Here is a 19,023-nt window from a genome sequence, read left to right as displayed (position 1 = left end):
AGATATCTGGGAGTGGATCTGGCAGCGGATGGAACCATGGAAGCGGAAGTGGATCATCGGGTGGGGGAGGGGGCGAAAATTTTGGGAGCCTTGAAAAATGTGTGGAAGTCGAGAACATTATCCCGGAAAGCAAAAATGGGTATGTTTGAAGGAATAGTGGTTCCAACAATGTTGTATGGTTGTGAGGCGTGGGCTATGGATAGAGTTGTGCGCAGGAGGATGGATGTGCTGGAAATGAGATGTTTGAGGACAATGTGTGGTGTGAGGTGGTTTGATCGAGTAAGTAATGTAAGGGTAAGAGAGATGTGTGGAAATAAAAAGAGTGTGGTTGAGAGAGCAGAAGAGGGTGTTTTGAAATGGTTTGGTCACATGGAGAGAATGAATGAGGAAAGATTGACCAAGAGGATATATGTGTCGGAGGTGGAGGGAATGAGGAGAAGAGGGAGACCAAATTGGAGGTGGAAAGATGGAGTGAAAAGGATTTTGTGTGATCGGGGCCTGAACATGCAGGAGGGTGAAAGGAGGGCAAGGAATAGAGTGAATTGGAGCGATGTGGTATACAGGGGTTGACGTGCTGTCAGTGGATTGAATCAAGGCATGTGAAGCGTCCGGGGTAAACCATGGAAAGCTGTGTAGGTATGTATATTTGCGTGTGTGGACGTGTGTATGTACATGTGTATGGGGGGGGGTTGGGCCATTTCTTTCGTCTGTTTCCTTGCGCTACCTCGCAAACGCGGGAGACAGCGACAAAGTATAAAAAAAAAAAAAAAAAAAAAAGACTCACGTTGAGGTGCCTGAGGATTGGCGGAATGCGTGCATAGTGCCATTGTACAAAGGCAAAGGGGGTAAGAGTGAGTGCTCAAATTACAGAGGTATAAGTTTGTTGAGTATTCCTGGTAAATTATATGGGAGGGTATTGATTGAGAGGGTGAAGGCATGTACAGAGCATCAGATTGGGGAAGAGCAGTGTGGTTTCAGAAGTGGTAGAGGATGTGTGGATCAGGTGTTTGCTTTGAAGAATGTATGTGAGAAATACTTAGAAAAGCAAATGGATTTGTATGTAGCATTTATGGATCTGGAGAAGGCATATGATAGAGTTGATAGAGATGCTCTGTGGAAGGTATTAAGAATATATGGTGTGGGAGGCAAGTTGTTAGAAGCAGTGAAAAGTTTTTATCGAGGATGTAAGGCATGTGTACGTGTAGGAAGAGAGGAAAGTGATTGGTTCTCAGTGAATGTAGGTTTGCGGCAGGGGTGTGTGATGTCTCCATGGTTGTTTAATTTGTTTATGGATGGGGTTGTTAGGGAGGTGAATGCAAGAGTTTTGGAAAGAGGGGCAAGTATGAAGTCTGTTGGGGATGAGAGAACTTGGGAAGTGAGTCAGTTGTTGTTCGCTGATGATACAGCGCTGGTGGCTGATTCATGTGAGAAACTGCAGAAGCTGGTGACTGAGTTTGGTAAAGTGTGTGAAAGAAGAAAGTTAAGAGTAAATGTGAATAAGAGCAAGGTTATTAGGTACAGTAGGGTTGAGGGTCAAGTCAACTGGGAGGTGAGTTTGAATGGAGAAAAACTGGAGGAAGTGAAGTGTTTTAGATATCTGGGAGTGGATCTGGCAGCGGATGGAACCATGGAAGCGGAAGTGGATCATAGGGTGGGGGAGGGGGCGAAAATTCTGGGAGCCTTGAAGAATGTGTGGAAGTCGAGAACATTATCTCGGAAAGCAAAAATGGGTATGTTTGAAGGAATAGTGGTTCCAACAATGTTGTATGGTTGCGAGGCATGGGCTATGGATAGAGTTGTGCGCAGGAGGATGGATGTGCTGGAAATGAGATGTGTGGTGTGAGGTGGTTTGATCGAGTAAGTAACGTAAGGGTAAGAGAGATGTGTGGAAATAAAAAGAGCGTGGTTGAGAGAGCAGAAGAGGGTGTTTTGAAATGGTTTGGGCACATGGAGAGAATGAGTGAGGAAAGATTGACCAAGAGGATATATGTGTCGGAGGTGGAGGGAACGAGGAGAAGAGGGAGACCAAATTGGAGGTGGAAAGATGGAGTGAAAAAGATTTTGTGTGATCGGGGCCTGAACATGCAGGAGGGTGAAAGGAGGGCAAGGAATAGAGTGAATTGGAGCGATGTGGTATACCGGGGTTGACGTGCTGTCAGTGGATTGAATCGGGGCATGTGAAGCGTCTGGGGTAAACCATGGAAAGCTGTGTAGGTATGTATTTTGCGTGTGTGGACGTATGTATATACATGTGTATGGGGGTGGGTTGGGCCATTTCTTTCGTCTATTTCCTTGCGCTACCTCGCAAACGCGGGAGACAGCGACAAAGCAAAAAAAAAAAAAAAAAATGTTATCCCTGGGGATAGGGGAGAAAGAATACTTCCCACGTATTCCCTGCGTGTCGTAGAAGGTGACTAAAAGGGGAGGGAGTGGGTGGCTGGAAATCCTCCCCTCTCATTTCTTTTAATTTTCCAAAAGAAGGAACAGAGAAGGGGGGCCAGGTGAGGATATTCCCTCAAAGGCCCAGTCCTCTGTTCCTAACGCTACCTTGCTAATGTGGGAAATGGCGAATAGTATGAAAGAAAGAAAAGAAGACATGTATGTGTATGTATATGCATGTGTATGGGCATTCATGTATTCATATTTATCCCTGGGGATAGGGGAGAAAGAATACTTCCCTGCATGTCATAGAAGGCAACTAAAAGGGACAGAAGCAGAGGGCTAGAAACCCTCCCCTCCTTGTATTTGAGATTTCTGAATGGGGAAACAGATGAAGGAGTCATGCAGGCAGTGCTCATCCTCCTCGAAGGCTCAGATTGGGGTGTCTAAATGTGTGTGGATGTAACCAAGATGAGAAAAAAAGAAGACATAGGTAGTGTGTTTGCGGAAAGGAACCTGGATGTTTTGGCTCTGAGTGAAACAAAGCTCAAGGGTAAAGGGGAAGAGTGGTTTGGGAATGTCTTGGGAGTAAAGTCAGGAAACAGTGAGAGAACAAGAGGAAAGGAAGGAGAAGCACCACTCCTGAAGCAAGAGTTATGGGAGTATGTGAAAGAGTGTAAGAAAGCAAACTCTAGATTGATATGGGTAAAACTGAAAGTGGATGGAAAGAGATGGGTGATTATTTCTGCCTATTCAGTTGGTCATGAGAAGAAAGATCATGAGAGGCAAGTGTTTTGGGAGCAGCTGAGTGAGTGTGTTAGCAGCTTTAATGCACGAAACCAGGTTATAGTGATGGGTGATTTGAATGCAAAGGTGAGTAATGTGGCAGTTGTGGGTATAATCAGTGTACATGGGGTATTCAGTGTTGTACATGGAAATGGTGAAGACCTTGTAGATTTGTGTGCTGAAAAAGGAGTGGTGATTGGGAAAGAGAGAGACATACATAATTAAACGAAAGTAAATAGGAGAGATGGCTAGAGAGCATTATTGGATTACATGTTAATTGAAAGGCACATGAAAGAGAGACTTTTGGATGTTAATGTGCTGAGAGGGGCAACTGGAGGGATGTCTGATTATTATCTTGTAGAGGCGAAGGTGAGGATTTGTAGAGGTTTCCAGAAAAGAAGAGAGAAAATTGGGGTGAAAAGAGTGGTGAGAGTAAGTGAGCTTGGAAAGGAGACTTGTGTGGAGAAGTACCAGGAGAGATTGAGTGCAGAATGGAAAAAGGTGAGAGCAAAGGATGTAAGGGGAGTGGGGGAGGATTGGGATGTATTTCGGGAAGCAGTGATAGCTTGTGCAAAAGATACCTGCAGCATGAGAAAGGTGGGACGTAGGCAGATTAGAAAGGGTAGTGAGTGATGGAATGAAGAAGTAAGATTGTTAGTGAAAGAGAAGAGAGAGGCATTAGGATGATTTTTGCAGGGAAGTTGTGCAAATGACTGAGAGATGTATATAAGAAAGAGGAACGAGGTCAAGAGACACGGGGAAAGGTGAAAAAGAGGGCAAATGAGATTTGGGATGAGAGAGAATGGTTTGGTGAACAGGTAAGAGGTAGTGAAAGCATTACAGAAGATGAAAGCTGGCAAGGTGGCAGGTTTGAATGGTATTGCAGTGGAATCTATTAAAAAAGGGGGCTGGTTATTGACTGGTTGGTAGGGATATTCAATGTATGTATAGTTCATGGTGAAGTGCCTGAGGATTGGCAGAATACATGCATAGTGTCATTCTACAATGGCAAAGGGGATAAAGGTGTGTTTAAATTAGAGAGATATAAGTTTGTTGAGTATTCCTTGGAAATTATATGAAAGGGTATTGACTGAAAGGGTAAAGGCATGTGGAGAGCATCAGATTGGGGAAGAGCAGTGTGGTTTCAGAAGTGGTAGAGGATGTTTGGATCAGGACTTTGCATTGAAGAATGTATGTGAGAAATACTTAGAAAAACAAATGGATTTGTATTAAGCATTTATGGATCTGGATAAGGCATATGATAGAGTTGATAAAAATGCTCTATGGAAAGTATTAAGAGCATATGGTGTGGGAGGCAAGTTGCTAGAAGCAGTGAAAAGTTTTTATCAAGGATGTAAGGCATGTGTACAAGTCAGAAGTGAGGAAATTGATAGGTTCCCAATGAATGTCAGTTTGTGGCAGGGGTGTGTGATGTCTCCATGGTTGTTTAATTTGTATACCAGGCTTAACACACTGTCAATGGATTGAACCAGGGCATGTAAAGCGGGGTAAACAATGGAAAGTTCTGTGGGGCCTGGATGTGGAAAGGGGGCTGTGGTTTTGGTGCGTTACATATAACAGCTATAGACTGTGAAGGAATGTGGCCTTTGTTGTCTTGTTGCTATTTCATGTGTGGCGTAGTGGCGGCAGGATTGGATGAAGGTAGCATGTATGGATACGTACATGTATATATATGTATATGCCTGTGTATGTGTATGTATGTATGTATGTATACATTAAAATGTATAGGTATGTATATTTGCGTGTGTGGGCATTTACGTAAATAGATGTGTATGTGGGTGGGTTGGTCCTCACAACCATATAGAATTGTTGGAACCACTATTCCTTTAAACATACCCATTTTTGCTTTCCAAGGTAACGCCTTCCACACATTCTTCAACGCTCCCAGAACCTTCACCCCCTCCCCTACCCTGACTCACTTCCACTTCCATGGTTCCATCCACTGCCAAATCCACTCCCAGATATCTTAAACACTTCACTTCCTCCAGTTTTTCTCCATTCAAACTTACCTCCCAATTAACTTATCCCTCAACCCTACTGAACCTAATAACCTTGCTCTTATTCACATTTACTCTCAGCTTTCTTCTTTCACACACTTTACCAAACTCAGTCACCAGCTTCTGTAGTTTCTCACATGAATGAGCCACCAGCACTGTATCATCAGCGAACAACAACTGACTCACTTTCCCAAACCCTCTCATCCCCAACAGACTACATACTTGCCCCTCTCCCCAAAGCTCTTGCATTCACCTCCCTAACAACCCCATCCATAAACAAATTAAACAACAATGGAGACAACACGTACCCCTGCTGCAAACCGACATTCACTGGGAACCAATCACTTTCCTCTCTTCCTACACGTACACATGCCTTACATCCTCGATAGAAACTTTTCACTGCTTCTAACAGCTTACCTCCCACACCATATATTCTTAATACCTTCCATAGAGCATCTCTAGCAACTCTATCATATGCCTTCTCCAGATCCATAAATGCTACATACAAATCCATTTGCTTTTCTAAGTATTTCTTACATACTTTTTTCAAAGCAAACACCTGATCCACACATCCTATACCACTTCTGAAACCACACTGCTCTTCCCCAATCCGATGCTCTGCATGCCTTCACCCTCTCAATCAATACCCTCCCATAGAATTCACCAGGAATACTCAACAAACTTATACCTCTGTAATTTGAGCACTCACTCTTATCCCCTTTGCCTTGTACAATGGCACAACACAAGCATTCTGCCAGTCTTCAGGCACCTCACCATGAGTCATACCTTTTTCAAAGCAAACACCTGATCCACACATCCTCTACCACTTCTGAAACCACACTGCTCTTCCCCAATCTGATGCTCTGCATGCCTTCACCCTCTCAATCAATACCCTCCCATTGAATTTACCAGGAATACTCAACAAACTTATACCTCTGTAATTTGAGTACTCACTCTTATCCCCTTTGCCTTGTACAATGGCACAACACAAGCATTCTGCCAGTCCTCAGGCACCTCACCATGAGTCATATATACATTAGATAACCTTACAAACCAGTCAACAATACAGTCACCCCCTTTTTTAATAAATTCCACTGCAATAAACAAATTAAACAACCATGGAGACAACAAGCACCCCTGCTGCAAACCGACATTCTCTGAGAACCAATCACTTTCCTCTCTTCCTACACGTACACATGCCTTACATCCTCGATAGAAACTTTTCACTGCTTCTAACAGCTTACCTCCCACACCATATATTCTTAATACCTTCCATAGAGCATCTCTATCAACTCCATCATATGCCTTCTCCAGATCCATAAATGCTACATACAAATCCATTTGCTTTTCTAAGTATTTCTCACATACTTTTTTCAAAGCAAACACCTGATCCACACATCCTCTATCACTTCTGAAACCACACTGCTCTTCCCCAATCTGATGCTCTGCATGCCTTCACCCTCTCAATCAATACCCTCCCATAGAATTTACCAGGAATACTCAACAAACTTATACCTCTGTAATTTGAGCACTCACTCTTATCCACTTTGCCTTGTACAATGGCACAACGCAAGCATTCTGCCAGTCCTCAGGCACCTCACCATGAGTCATATATACATTAGATAACCTTACAAACCAGTCAACAATACAGTCACCCCCCTTTTTTAATAAATTCCACTGCAATACCATCCAAACCTGCTGCCTTGCCGGCTTTCATCTTCTGCAAAGCTTTTACTACCTCTTCTCTGTTTACCAAATCATTCTCCCTAACCCTCTCACTTTGCACACCACCTCGACCAAAACACCCTATATCTGCCACTCTATCATCAAACACATTCAACAAACCTTCAAAATACACACTCCAAAAGGAGGGAAATAATGTGCATAAGACAAGAGAACAAATGGGAACATTGGCAAAGGGGGAAAAGTGATAACAGGCAGTGAAGTGAGAAGATGAAGTGAGTATTTTGAAGGTTTGTTGAATATGTTTGACAACAGAGTGGCAGATATTGGGTGTTTTGGTTGGAGTGGTGTGTGAAGTGAGAGGCTCTGGGAGAATGGTTAGGTTGAAAGAGACAAGGTGGTGAAAGACTTTCATAAGATGAAATTTGGTGAGACAGCAGGTTTGGATGGTATATCAGTTGAATTCATCAAGAAAGGGGGTGACTGTGTTGTTGATTGGTGAGTATGGATCATGGTGAAGTGCCTGAGGACTGGTGGAATGCACATATAGTGCCGTTGCACAAACACAAAAGGGATGAAGGTGAGTGTTCAAACTAGAGAGGCATAAGTTTCCTGAGTATTACTAGAAAATTGCATGGGAGGGTATTGATTGAGAGGGTGAAGGCATGTAGAGAACATCACAATGGGGAGAAGCAGTGTGGTTTCAAAAGTGGTAGAGGATGTGTGGATCAGGTGTTTGCTTTGAAGAATGAATGTGAGAAATACCTAGAAAAACAGATGGATTGTATGTAGCATATATGAATCTGGAGAAGGCATGTGATAGGATTGGAGATGTTTTTTGGAAGGTTTTAAGAGTATATGGTGTGGGAGGTAGGCTGCTAGAAGCAGACAAATTTTTATCAAGGGTGTAAGGCATGTGTACGAGTAAGAAGAGAGGAGAGAGAGTGGTTTTCAGTGAAGGTCAGTCTGTGGCAGGGGTGTGTGATGTGCCCATGGTTGTTTGATGTGTTTATTTATGAGTTAGTTAGGGAGGTAAATGCAAGTTTTGGAAAGAGGGGTAAGTATGCAGTCTGTTGGGGATGAGAAGGCCTGGGAAGTGAGTCAGTTGAGGTAAATGCAAGTTTTGGAAAGAGGGGTAAGTATGCAGTCTGTTGGGGATGAGAAGGCCTGGGAAGTGAGTCAGTTTTTGTTCACCAACGATTCACCACCGGTGGCTGATTCGAGTGAGAAACTGTAGAAGTTTTTGACTTGAGTTTGAAAAAGTGTGTGAAAGGAGAAAGTTGAGAGTAAATGTGAATTAGAGCAAGGTTATTAGATTTAGTAGGGATGAGAGCCAAGTTAGTTGGGATGTAAGTTTGAATGGAGAAAAATTGGAGGAAGTGAAGTGTTTTAGATATCTGGGAGTGAACTTAGCAGTGAATGGAACTATGGAAGCAGTAGTGAGTCACAGTGTGGGGGAGCAGGTGAGCATTCTGGGATAGATTTAAAATGTGTAGAAAGAGAGAATGTTGTCTTGGAGAGCAAAAATGGGTATGTTTCAAGGAACAGTAGTTTCAACAATATCATTTGGTTGCAAGGCATGGGCTATAGATGGGGCTGTACAGAGAAGGGTGGGTGTGTTGGAAATTAAATGTTTGAGGACAATGTGTGGTGTGAGGTGGTTTGATCTAGTAAGTAATAATGGGAAAGAGATGTGTGGTAATAAAAAGAGTGTGGTTGAGAGAGCAGAAGAGGGTGTGTTGAAATGGTTTGGACATATGGAGAGAATGAGTGAGGAAAGTTTGACAAAAAGGATATATGTGTCAGAGGTGGAGGGAACATAGAGAAGCAGGAGACCAAATTGGAGGTGGAAGGATGGAGTGAAAAAGATTTTGAGTGATTGGGGCCTGAACATACAGGAGGGTGAGAGGTGTACAATGAATAGTGAATTGGAACAATGTGGTATATCGAGGTTGACATGCTGTCAATGGATTGAACCAGGGCACGTGAAATGTCTGGGGTAAACCATTGAAAGGTCTGTAGGACCTGGATGTGAATAAGGAGTTGTGGTTTTGGTGTAATACATATGATAGCTAGAGACTGAGTGTGAACAAATGTGGCCTTTCTTGTCTTTTTTCCTGGTGCTACCTTGCTGAAGCAGGGGTAGCAATGCAGTTTCCTGTGGAAGCAGTCAAAAAATGGCCCTATACAAGAAGTCTGCTTTTTTCAGAACTGAAGGTACAATGATACTAAGAATACCAAGATTTACTGCAAGTTAATATAATACATCTTGAAATTAACCTAATGAGTAATTCGATTAATAAGCCAGAAAAGTTTCTGTATAACACATGTATTGCATGCAAAAATCAAATAAAACTAATGGTACACTGTTACTATGCATGAAAACTCACAAATCATATTCAGTACACTTACTTTGCATTACATTCACAGTATCTTGAAGCAAACTTTTCCATCAAGCGATCAATTTTCTGTGCCTCCCCAGGTAATCTAAATCCCTCCAAAAACATCCGCAAAGCAGGTACAAAGTCACGATCATGAAAATCCATTTGGTCAACATATGCACACATGGCCTGAGAATGAAACAATAAGTAATTAGCAAAAGAAAATCAAGGTACTCTGACTTCATTATCAATTATGTCACCTATGCCTTGTGCCAAACAGACAGGCTTAAGCTGACTAACCCTTAACCTTTAAAAAGTTGTATTGTCTCTCTGATCCATCCCCTTATGTAAATACATCTAAAAATTCCTTTTTCTTACAGAAATTACCAAAAATGTGGTATGCTTTCCCATATGCTGATGTCAGAGGGTACTGAGTTCACTGGAGAGAACTAATGCCACTGGCATGGATGTTCCTTATTCAATCAAGTATATGAGAATTTACTTTTTTCCTGGCTTGTTTGCATTTTATGTATATCTTATTTTCTTCTTTTAAAGGTATGATTTCCCACTATACATACCCATTTCTTGTGTAATTGTAACATATTCTATGTATCTTTCACATATCATATATGTCTTCTTCATGTTTATATCATTTACATAGAACTTAATTCACATGTATACATGAAGAAATAAGTACATTTCCACCAAATATTTCAACATTAATGGAACAGAATTTCTTTATTTTATTCCAAAACCAAATAAACACCGAGCAACAGCAAATGGTTTGCTACCCAGATGACATATATATTCTCTTTGACATACTGTGGATGAAAGAGATGCAAGGTAATTTTTTCAGATGGGAAAGTATGCTGCTAGAGACATCTACAGAATATCAGTGAAAGCAAACATTAGCTGTAGTTTTAAACAGAGGTGGGAAACTTTGATCTATAAAGTAACCATGGGGGCAGGGCTATAATTTTTGTCACAAGGCAAACAAATCAGTTTAAGGGTTAATAATGTGGAACAATTACTTCCTCTAACCAATCAGAGGGATGATGCCCATTTTTTCATGTTATCAGACACTTTACAAATCTATTAAATCACTATTTCTTCTCCACTCATCACTTTTTCAATTATAACTTCTTGCTCCCAGACTGCTTCCTTTGTAATTTCTATACCTATCTATCTATCTATCTATCTATATCTGTGATGCCCGTTCCCTCTAGGTAAATCCATCAAGAGGGATTTTGCCCTAGAAAAAGAATCTTCACTTATCCTTAAATGTCTCTCTTACATACACAAATACATGCATTCTTCCACTATCTGTCTCCTTCCAATTCTTTTCCATTCTATTTCCCCATGTCACAGTTAGTTTTCCTCTCGTACTTATCTCATTAATTGTACCATCATACAATCTCACTGTAAACTTCCTGTAACTCTTTCCATTATACGCAAAGTCAGCCTAACTGGTCTGCATTAAGTATCAGCTTACGTCCTCCTTTGTGTGCTAGTGTTACACATAACAATTTGTGAATATCTGCAATTTTGCATTCATCAATACTTCGCTTCAATAATATCACTGGTTTTGCTATTGCTGTTGTTTGTCAGTCTGAAAAATTTGGTCCTGGGGCTCAACTTCCTCGGAGTGATCAATCACTCAGATTATACCATCATCTGAAATTTACCTATCTATAAGTACATTGTTATCATATTGGCTAAACCATTCATCATTCCTAGCGCTACCTCGCACACATGAGGGGGGAGGGGGGTTGTTATTCCATGTGTGGCGAGGTGGCGATGGGAATGAATAAAGGCAGACAGTATGAATTATGTACATGTGTATATATGTATATGTCTGTGTGTGTATACATATGTGTACATTGAGATGTATAGGTACGTATATTTGCGTGGGTGGAGGTGTATGTATATACATGTGTATGTGGGTGGGTTGGGCCATTTCTTTAGTCTGTTTCCTTGCACTACCTCGCTAACACAGGAGACAGCGACAAAGCAAAATAAATAAAATATATATAATTCATCATTGAATTTTTCATAACACTTGTCCGTCTAACCACACCTTTCACCAACACCAGTAACACCACAAAACAGCTCATGGACAAAAAGACCACCCTAGAAATATAATTCAAAGAAGTAAAGCTTCACATAATCAACATCTACATACCTCCTTCCTCCATATGCAACCCCAGATATACTCCCCACCTGCAGAACATTACCATCATACCCAACACCTATCTCTTACGAGAAATCAATACCCACCTTTCTATCTGACTCATCACAAATCCACGACTACTCAGTCACCAACTGCAACCTCTCAATATCCTCAAACTATCCAACCAGCCAACCAGACTCACAACCCTCCAACTTGACCTAACCAGAAATCACGTTCTGCTTGTAAGAACTACACATCATAACCAACTAAAGCATGCTACATGAACTGTTCTCTGACCATATGCCCATCCTGATAACAATCCATCTACTCTACCCAATCAATACAACTATCAAAGAATTACATAATCCACAGGAAAGTAAACTGGCCAGCCTTTACTCAGTATATAGAAACAAAGCTCCAAAACTCTGATATATATGATTTCTCATCACTAGATCATGCAACCTCACACTTCACCAAAATCTCCAACCAATCCAGCAAAAGCCACAAACCACACAGGAACAAAAAAGGAATACTGTGCAACTTAAATTTCTTCCTGCAGATTACATACTTCATAAAGCAAAGAAACCAACACTGACACCACCACTCTTCATCAGCAAAAATCTAAGAACAAATCCAAACACTAAACATAACTATCATTAACCTAATCACCAAAATAAAACTGAAAACTGGCAATTCTTCCTAAGCACAGTCATCCAGAAGACCCAACCTATGCAAAAAGTACAGATAATCCACTATTGTTTCACCAGTTCCCATTCATGAAGCAGTCCTGACCCATTCCAAAGACAACTCCCAAAGAACATACAAACATACTGATGAGAAACTACCAAAAAATCAACCAAATCGACATAAAATACAACCAGAAACAACTACCTTCCCACCTTTCACTCCCACTGATACAAGCAATGCAATTTAAACCTTAGAGAACTCTCCTGCTACATGCCCTGACAATGTATCAAACTTTTACACTGAACACCATGGTCCACTTGCACTCTAAGCACTTACAGATATCTTCAACTATTCCTGGTTACAAAACAAAATCTCCAACATCTGGAAACTTGCCAACATAACACCTGTCCTAAAACTCTCCAAACCACCTAACTTTCCCTTCCCACCCCCCAACCCTATATCACTTTACCCTCAGTATCCAAACACTGAAAAGATTATGCACAACAGAATCAAACAAAACATCCAACTCTCACCCACACAAGATAGGTTTAATCAAAACACTCTACCACCACACTACTACACACTGAGCTCACACAAGATATCCATCATAGATGTAACTAACCACAACCCCCTTTCCTCACAAGAGACATGAACAAAGCATCTGATACTACCCCCTGAAACATCTTCACACATAAAATACTTGATATCACCCTTCATGACAACAATAAAAAGTGGTTTCCTAATTTCATAGCAAGCTGCAATGCCAGAATCACTCACAGTGGCTTTACCTGTATCATATTCATTTTCATTCATCATACTCTGTCGCTGTCTCCCACATTAGCGAGGTAGTGCAAGGAAATAGACGAAAGAATGGCCCATCCCACCCACACACACATGTATATACATACACATCCACACACGCACATATAAATACCTATACATTTCAATGTATACATATATATACATACATAGACATATACATATATACACAAGTACATAATTCATACTTGCTGCCTTTATTCATTCCCATCACCACCCCGCCACACATGAAATGACAACCCCCTCCCCCGCATGTGTGCAAGGTAGTGCTAGGAAAAGACAACAAAGGCCACATTCATTCACACTCAGTCTCTACCTGTCATGTATAATGCACTGAAACCATAGCTCCCTTTCCACATCCAGGCCCCACAAAACTTTCCATGGTTTACCCCAGACGCTTCACATGCCCTGGTTCAATCCAGTGACAGCAAGGCGACCCCATTATACCACATCTTTCCAGTTCACTCTATTCCTTGCACACCTTTCATCCTCCTGCATGTTCAGGCCCCAATCGCTCAAAATCTTTTTCACTCCATCCCTCCACCTCCAATTTGGTCTCCCACTTCTCCTCGTTCCCTCCACCTCTGACACATATATCCTCTTGGTCAATCTTTCTTCACTCATTCTCTCCATGTGACCAAACCATTTCAATACACCCTCTTCTGCTATCTCAACCACACTCGTTTTATTACGACACATCTTTCTTACCCTTTCATACTTACTCGATCAAACCACCTCACACCACATATTGTCCTCAAACATCTCATTTCCAGCACATCCACCCTCCTCCGTACAACCCTATCTATAGCCCATGCCTCGCAACCATACAACATTGTTGGAACCACTATTCCTTCAAGCACACCCATTTTTGCTTGCTGAGATAATGTTCTCGCCTTCCACACATCCTTCAATGCTCCCAAAACTTTCGCTCCCTCCCCCACCCTATGACTCACTTCCATTGTTCCATTCGCTGCCAAATCCACTCAGATATCTAAAACACTTTACTTCCTCCAGTTTTTCTCCATTCAAACTTATCTCCCAACTGACTTGTCCCTCAAACCTACTTTACCTAATAACCCTGCTCTTATTCACATTTATTCTCAGCTTTCTTCTTTTACAGCTTCACCTGTAAAACACTAAAAACTCTACAAGTGAGTTTCCCATAGATGAGGTCTTTCACCAACTCTCTTTAATTTTTCCAATACCACCTCCCATTACCTTGGGCAAACCTCAACATGAAGGTCCATTCATATGCAGATGACTTTACAATCACATTGCAACAACCTATACACCACAGCAGCATTGCACATGCATCACCACATTATACAACAAGAGCAATGGATCACCCTCAGCAGAATGTCTGCATTTCCACAGAAGTTTTCCATCACTCTCTTAACACAAGACAGACACAAATCTAGCTCACACCTTCCAGTCACCTAGAATGGACAGTCTCTCCCTCTGATTAAAAACCAATCAATGTAGGCATCTCATTTGACATACACATGTCATTCACTGCCTATGTCAATATCAAAGACACAAAAGCAATACATGAACTAACTGCCATTAAGATACTAACTGTCACCAAATATGAACAAGAAAAAGAATCCCTCGCCATCTTATACAAATTCCACTTAAAACTCCATCTAAAACCATGCTTAACCCACTTGGTCTTCCAACTATTGCACTCAGAAAAATCACTGGCTGCTTAACAACAAACACTCAACATTGTTATAATGAAATAAAAGATCCTCCCAGTACAGATACCTCAACATGCCCAGCATCCAATTCTATGCAACAGCATAAGACCTTCCCACTCAAACCATTTTATAATCAACCATCAACTCCTAAATAGAAATAAAAAGCTTACCCTTGCCTTACACTTCAGCAACTCCACTTATAGATCCCATTACCCCTCACATATATAAAACTGACATCTCATATGACATACACATGTCATTCACTGCCTATGTCAATATCAAAGACACAAAATCAATACATGAACTAACTGCCATTAAAATACTAACTGACACCAAATATGAACAAGAAAATGAATCCCTCAACATCTTATACAAATTCCACTTAAAACTCCATCTAAAACCATGCTTCACCCACTTGGTCTTCCAACATCTTAAGCTACATACTATTGCACCCAGAAAAATCACTGGCTGCTTAACAACAAAACTCAACATTGTCATAATGAAAAAAAAGATCCTCCCAGTAGAGACACCTTAACATGCCCAGCATCCAATTCTATGCAACAGCATCAGACCTTCCCACTCAAACCATTTTATAATCAACCATCAACTTCTAAGTAGAAATTTAAAGCTTACCCATGTCTTACACTTCAGTAACTCCACTTATAGATCCCATTACCCCTTACAAATATAAAACTGACAAAACACATACTCACTGAAATAACCCCACAAGCAATGTACAACCAACTTCACAACTCAGTTCTGAACTCCAACCCACCAGATATATATACCCATCAAAAACCACACTCCCCAGACAAACTCAAGTCACACTCTTCCACTTAAGTCCTGGACATAATCCATCACTACAACACTACTTGAAGGTACGGTTAATGTAGACAGCATCCATAAATTTAGGAGGATGTTTGATAGGAGACAGTGTTCAAGAGGTGGGGCCCCATGAGTGTACAACTCCCTCCATGTACAGTACAAATAGGTAATTACAAATGCTTTCAACAATCCTAAGACCTCACATGCCCACGTTGCAACTACCATAAAGAAGATATCGAGCACTTGCAGCTCAACTGCCCTACACTCTCAGTATATAGACGCACACATGTCAACAATTTATGGCCTGTAGTACTGACCAGTGGAAGTGGCCAGCTTCCTGAGATCTGTAGGAACCTCATACGGAGAGAATGGACTCCTGAGGCAAGAAGTTATATGCAATAAAGTAATATTTGATCAACATCCTACATATTTCCTTGGGGTTATTTTTGTATTCATCTCCTTCCTTATAGGATCCAATATCTGTTTCCCTATTTTTTGGTATTTTCATGAATGTGAATAGTTTCTTAGGATTTCTTTCACAGTTCTGTACAGATTTTTCTTCTTTAATATTCAGTTCTCTTCTATCCATCTATCTATCTATCTATATCTCTGATGCCCATTCCCTCCACGAATTCCCACCAAGGGGTGCCACAGCAACAGAGTATCCACTTATCCCTGTCCTCACATGCCCCCCTCGCATACACCATTCCATGCATTCTTAGTCTGTTTCTCTCCCTCTTCCACTCGCACTAATCCCTTTAACTGTACTATCATACACTCTCCTTGTAAACTACCAGTCATGTATTTTTTCCACATGCCCAAATAGTCTCTAAGTACTATGTTTCACCAATTCTACCATTCCACAATTCACTTCCTTTGCATTCCTTATCATACCACATCTCTCATACACCCTTTCATTTCTTTCTTTATTCCATCTAGTCACACCACATGCTCTTTTCAAATAGCTCATTTCCATGGCCTGGATTCCTGACCTCTGCCTCATTCCATGTTCAGGTTTCGGCCAAATAGGTCAGGGTAGGGAGGACTATGATATCTGTTAATTCTCCCTTCACCTCCATACTTACACCTCTATCCTTCATTTTTCTATTAAGGGACTTAATGATTCTTCTACCCTGTAATATTCTCTCCTTTATCGCTCCTTCCATATCACCACACTTACCCAAGACAGCCCCCAGATACTTAAATTCCCTCACTTCTTCCAGTCTTTTTCCACCCATATCCACAGCATAATTTACTACACTTTCTTCTTTCACTCTAAATGGTTTTACAAAATCTATACTTTCCCTCTGTTCCCTTTCAAACACCACTGCAAATAGACTTGCCACTAGACACCATATCTCACTGCCACACTCAGTTTCTGCTCCCTAATTCCCTAGCTCTGCTTTTGTCTTCCTTATCACTCTATCCATTCATATATATCAAAAAGCCACAGTGACATCACACAGCCTTGCCTCACACCTACATGTATCCCAAAACTTTCTCTCAGCTCTCCATCCACCCTTACACACACATTGTCACAGAAGGATTTTACAACATCTAACAGTTGTCCCCATATTCCATATATCCTTAATACATCCCACAATGCATTCCACTCGATTCTGTCATATGCCTTCTCCAAATCCAATAATACTGCATACAACTTCTTACCTTTCGCTAAATATGTTTCCATAGTCACCATTGTCACAAAAATCTCATCCACACATCCCATACCCTTCCTAAAACCCCCTTCAGTCACTTCCATCACTGTCAATTAATATTCTTGCGTACACTTTTCCTGTTATACTTAATAGACTTATCTTTAATCATCTATCTTTATTATACTCTGTCGCTGTCTCCCGCGCTAGTTGTTCATACCATCACACCATTCTGCATTTTTGGTTAATATTGGTATGTTTTTTTTTTTTTTTTTCTTTTTTATACTTTGTCGCTGTCTCCCGCGTTTGCGAGGTAGCGCAAGGAAACAGACGAAAGAAATGGCCCAAACCCCCCCCATACACATGTACATACACACGTCCACACACGCAAATATACATACCTACACAGCTTTCCATGGTTTACCCCAGACGCTTCACATGCCTTGATTCAATCCACTGACAGCACGTCAACCCCTGTATACCACATCGCTCCAATTCACTCTATTCCTTGCCCTCCTTTCACCCTCCTGCATGTTCAGGCCCCGATCACACAAAATCTTTTTCACTCCATCTTTCCACCTCCAATTTGGTCTCCCTCTTCTCCTCGTTCCCTCCACCTCCGACACATATATCCTCTTGGTCAATCTTTCCTCACTCATTCTCTCCATGTGCCCAAACCATTTCAAAACACCCTCTTCTGCTCTCTCAACCACGCTCTTTTTATTTCCACACATCTCTCTTACCCTTACGTTACTTACTCGATCAAACCACCTCACACCACACATTTTCCTCAAACATCTCATTTCCAGCACATCCATCCTCCTGCGCACATCTCTATCCATAGCCCACGCCTCGCAACCATACAACATTGTTGGAACCACTATTCCTTCAAACATACCCATTTTTGCTTTCCGAGATAATGTTCTCGACTTCCACACATTTTTCAAGGCTCCCAGAATTTTCGCCCCCTCCCCCACCCTATGATCCACTTCCGCTTCCATGGTTCCATCCGCTGACAGATCCACTCCCAGATATCTAAAACACTTCACTTCCTCCAGTTTTTCTCCATTCAAACTCACCTCCCAATTGACTTGACCCTCACCCCTACTGTACCTAATAACCTTGCTCTTATTCACATTTACTCTTAACTTTCTTCTTCCACACACTTTACCAAACTCAGTCACCAGCTTCTGCAGTTTCTCACATGAATCAGCCACCAGCGCTGTATCATCAGCAAACAACAACTGACTCACTTCCCAAGCTCTCTCATCCCCAACAGACTTCATACTTGCCCCTCTTTCCAGGACTCTTGCATTTACCTCCCTAACAACCCCATCCATAAACAAATTAAACAACCATAATAATAATAATAATAATGTTTTGGCCTTTCTTGTTTTCATTTGTGTGTGGCATCTATAGTAATTTTGATATTTCTCCATCTGTTTTCTAGACTATGCTTTTTTCAGTATTTCTTTTTTTGGTTTTCATTGAATGGTCTCCATCTCTATACAAATCTTTCTGTATGTCTATTTGCATATCTATGGTAATCATCACTTCCTTAACTCCTACAAGTTTCAGTTTTATTATCATATTCCACTGGTATTGGATGTTTAAATCTAAATTTCACCATTTTCTCAGACCCTTGACCTTTCATACAGTAAAATCAAATGTCTGTTTAGGCAAAGCTTCGTGGGTAAATAAACCAACATTCATTTATCTATTTATAATTAACCCAGGGCCAATATCTATGAAAGAGTCCTGGTGTTACCTAGGACCTTTTAAAAGTTCCTGCAGCCAAAGAATGCACTAATTCCAGTAGAATGGAAATGTAGACTCCTTTGAAGTGAGATCTTTGACAAGATTGTACTCACAGTGATGCAGCCTCATCAAAGATGACATTTTCCTTGTGATGCACCCTCAAGT

At 41.1% G+C, this 19,023-nt stretch overlaps 1 protein-coding gene across 2 annotated transcripts in view; it reads right to left on the bottom strand.

The window, feature by feature from the left end:
• Sec71 (ADP ribosylation factor guanine nucleotide exchange factor Sec71) overlaps nucleotides 1–19,023 on the bottom strand; it is a 399,392-nt gene that overhangs the window by 194,591 nt on the left and 185,778 nt on the right. For both annotated transcript variants that reach the window (XM_071656502.1, XM_071656503.1), the window contains exon 15: nucleotides 9,279–9,436. In XM_071656502.1, the coding sequence (XP_071512603.1) occupies nucleotides 9,279–9,436 (158 nt within the window). The remainder of the gene's footprint in view (nucleotides 1–9,278; nucleotides 9,437–19,023) is intronic.

This window comes from Panulirus ornatus, chromosome 63 (assembly GCF_036320965.1).
Source record: "Panulirus ornatus isolate Po-2019 chromosome 63, ASM3632096v1, whole genome shotgun sequence".
Taxonomy (NCBI): domain Eukaryota; kingdom Metazoa; phylum Arthropoda; class Malacostraca; order Decapoda; family Palinuridae; genus Panulirus; species Panulirus ornatus.
Note: the sequence above shows the minus strand (reverse complement) of the source record. Positions and strands in the feature narration are given on the sequence as shown.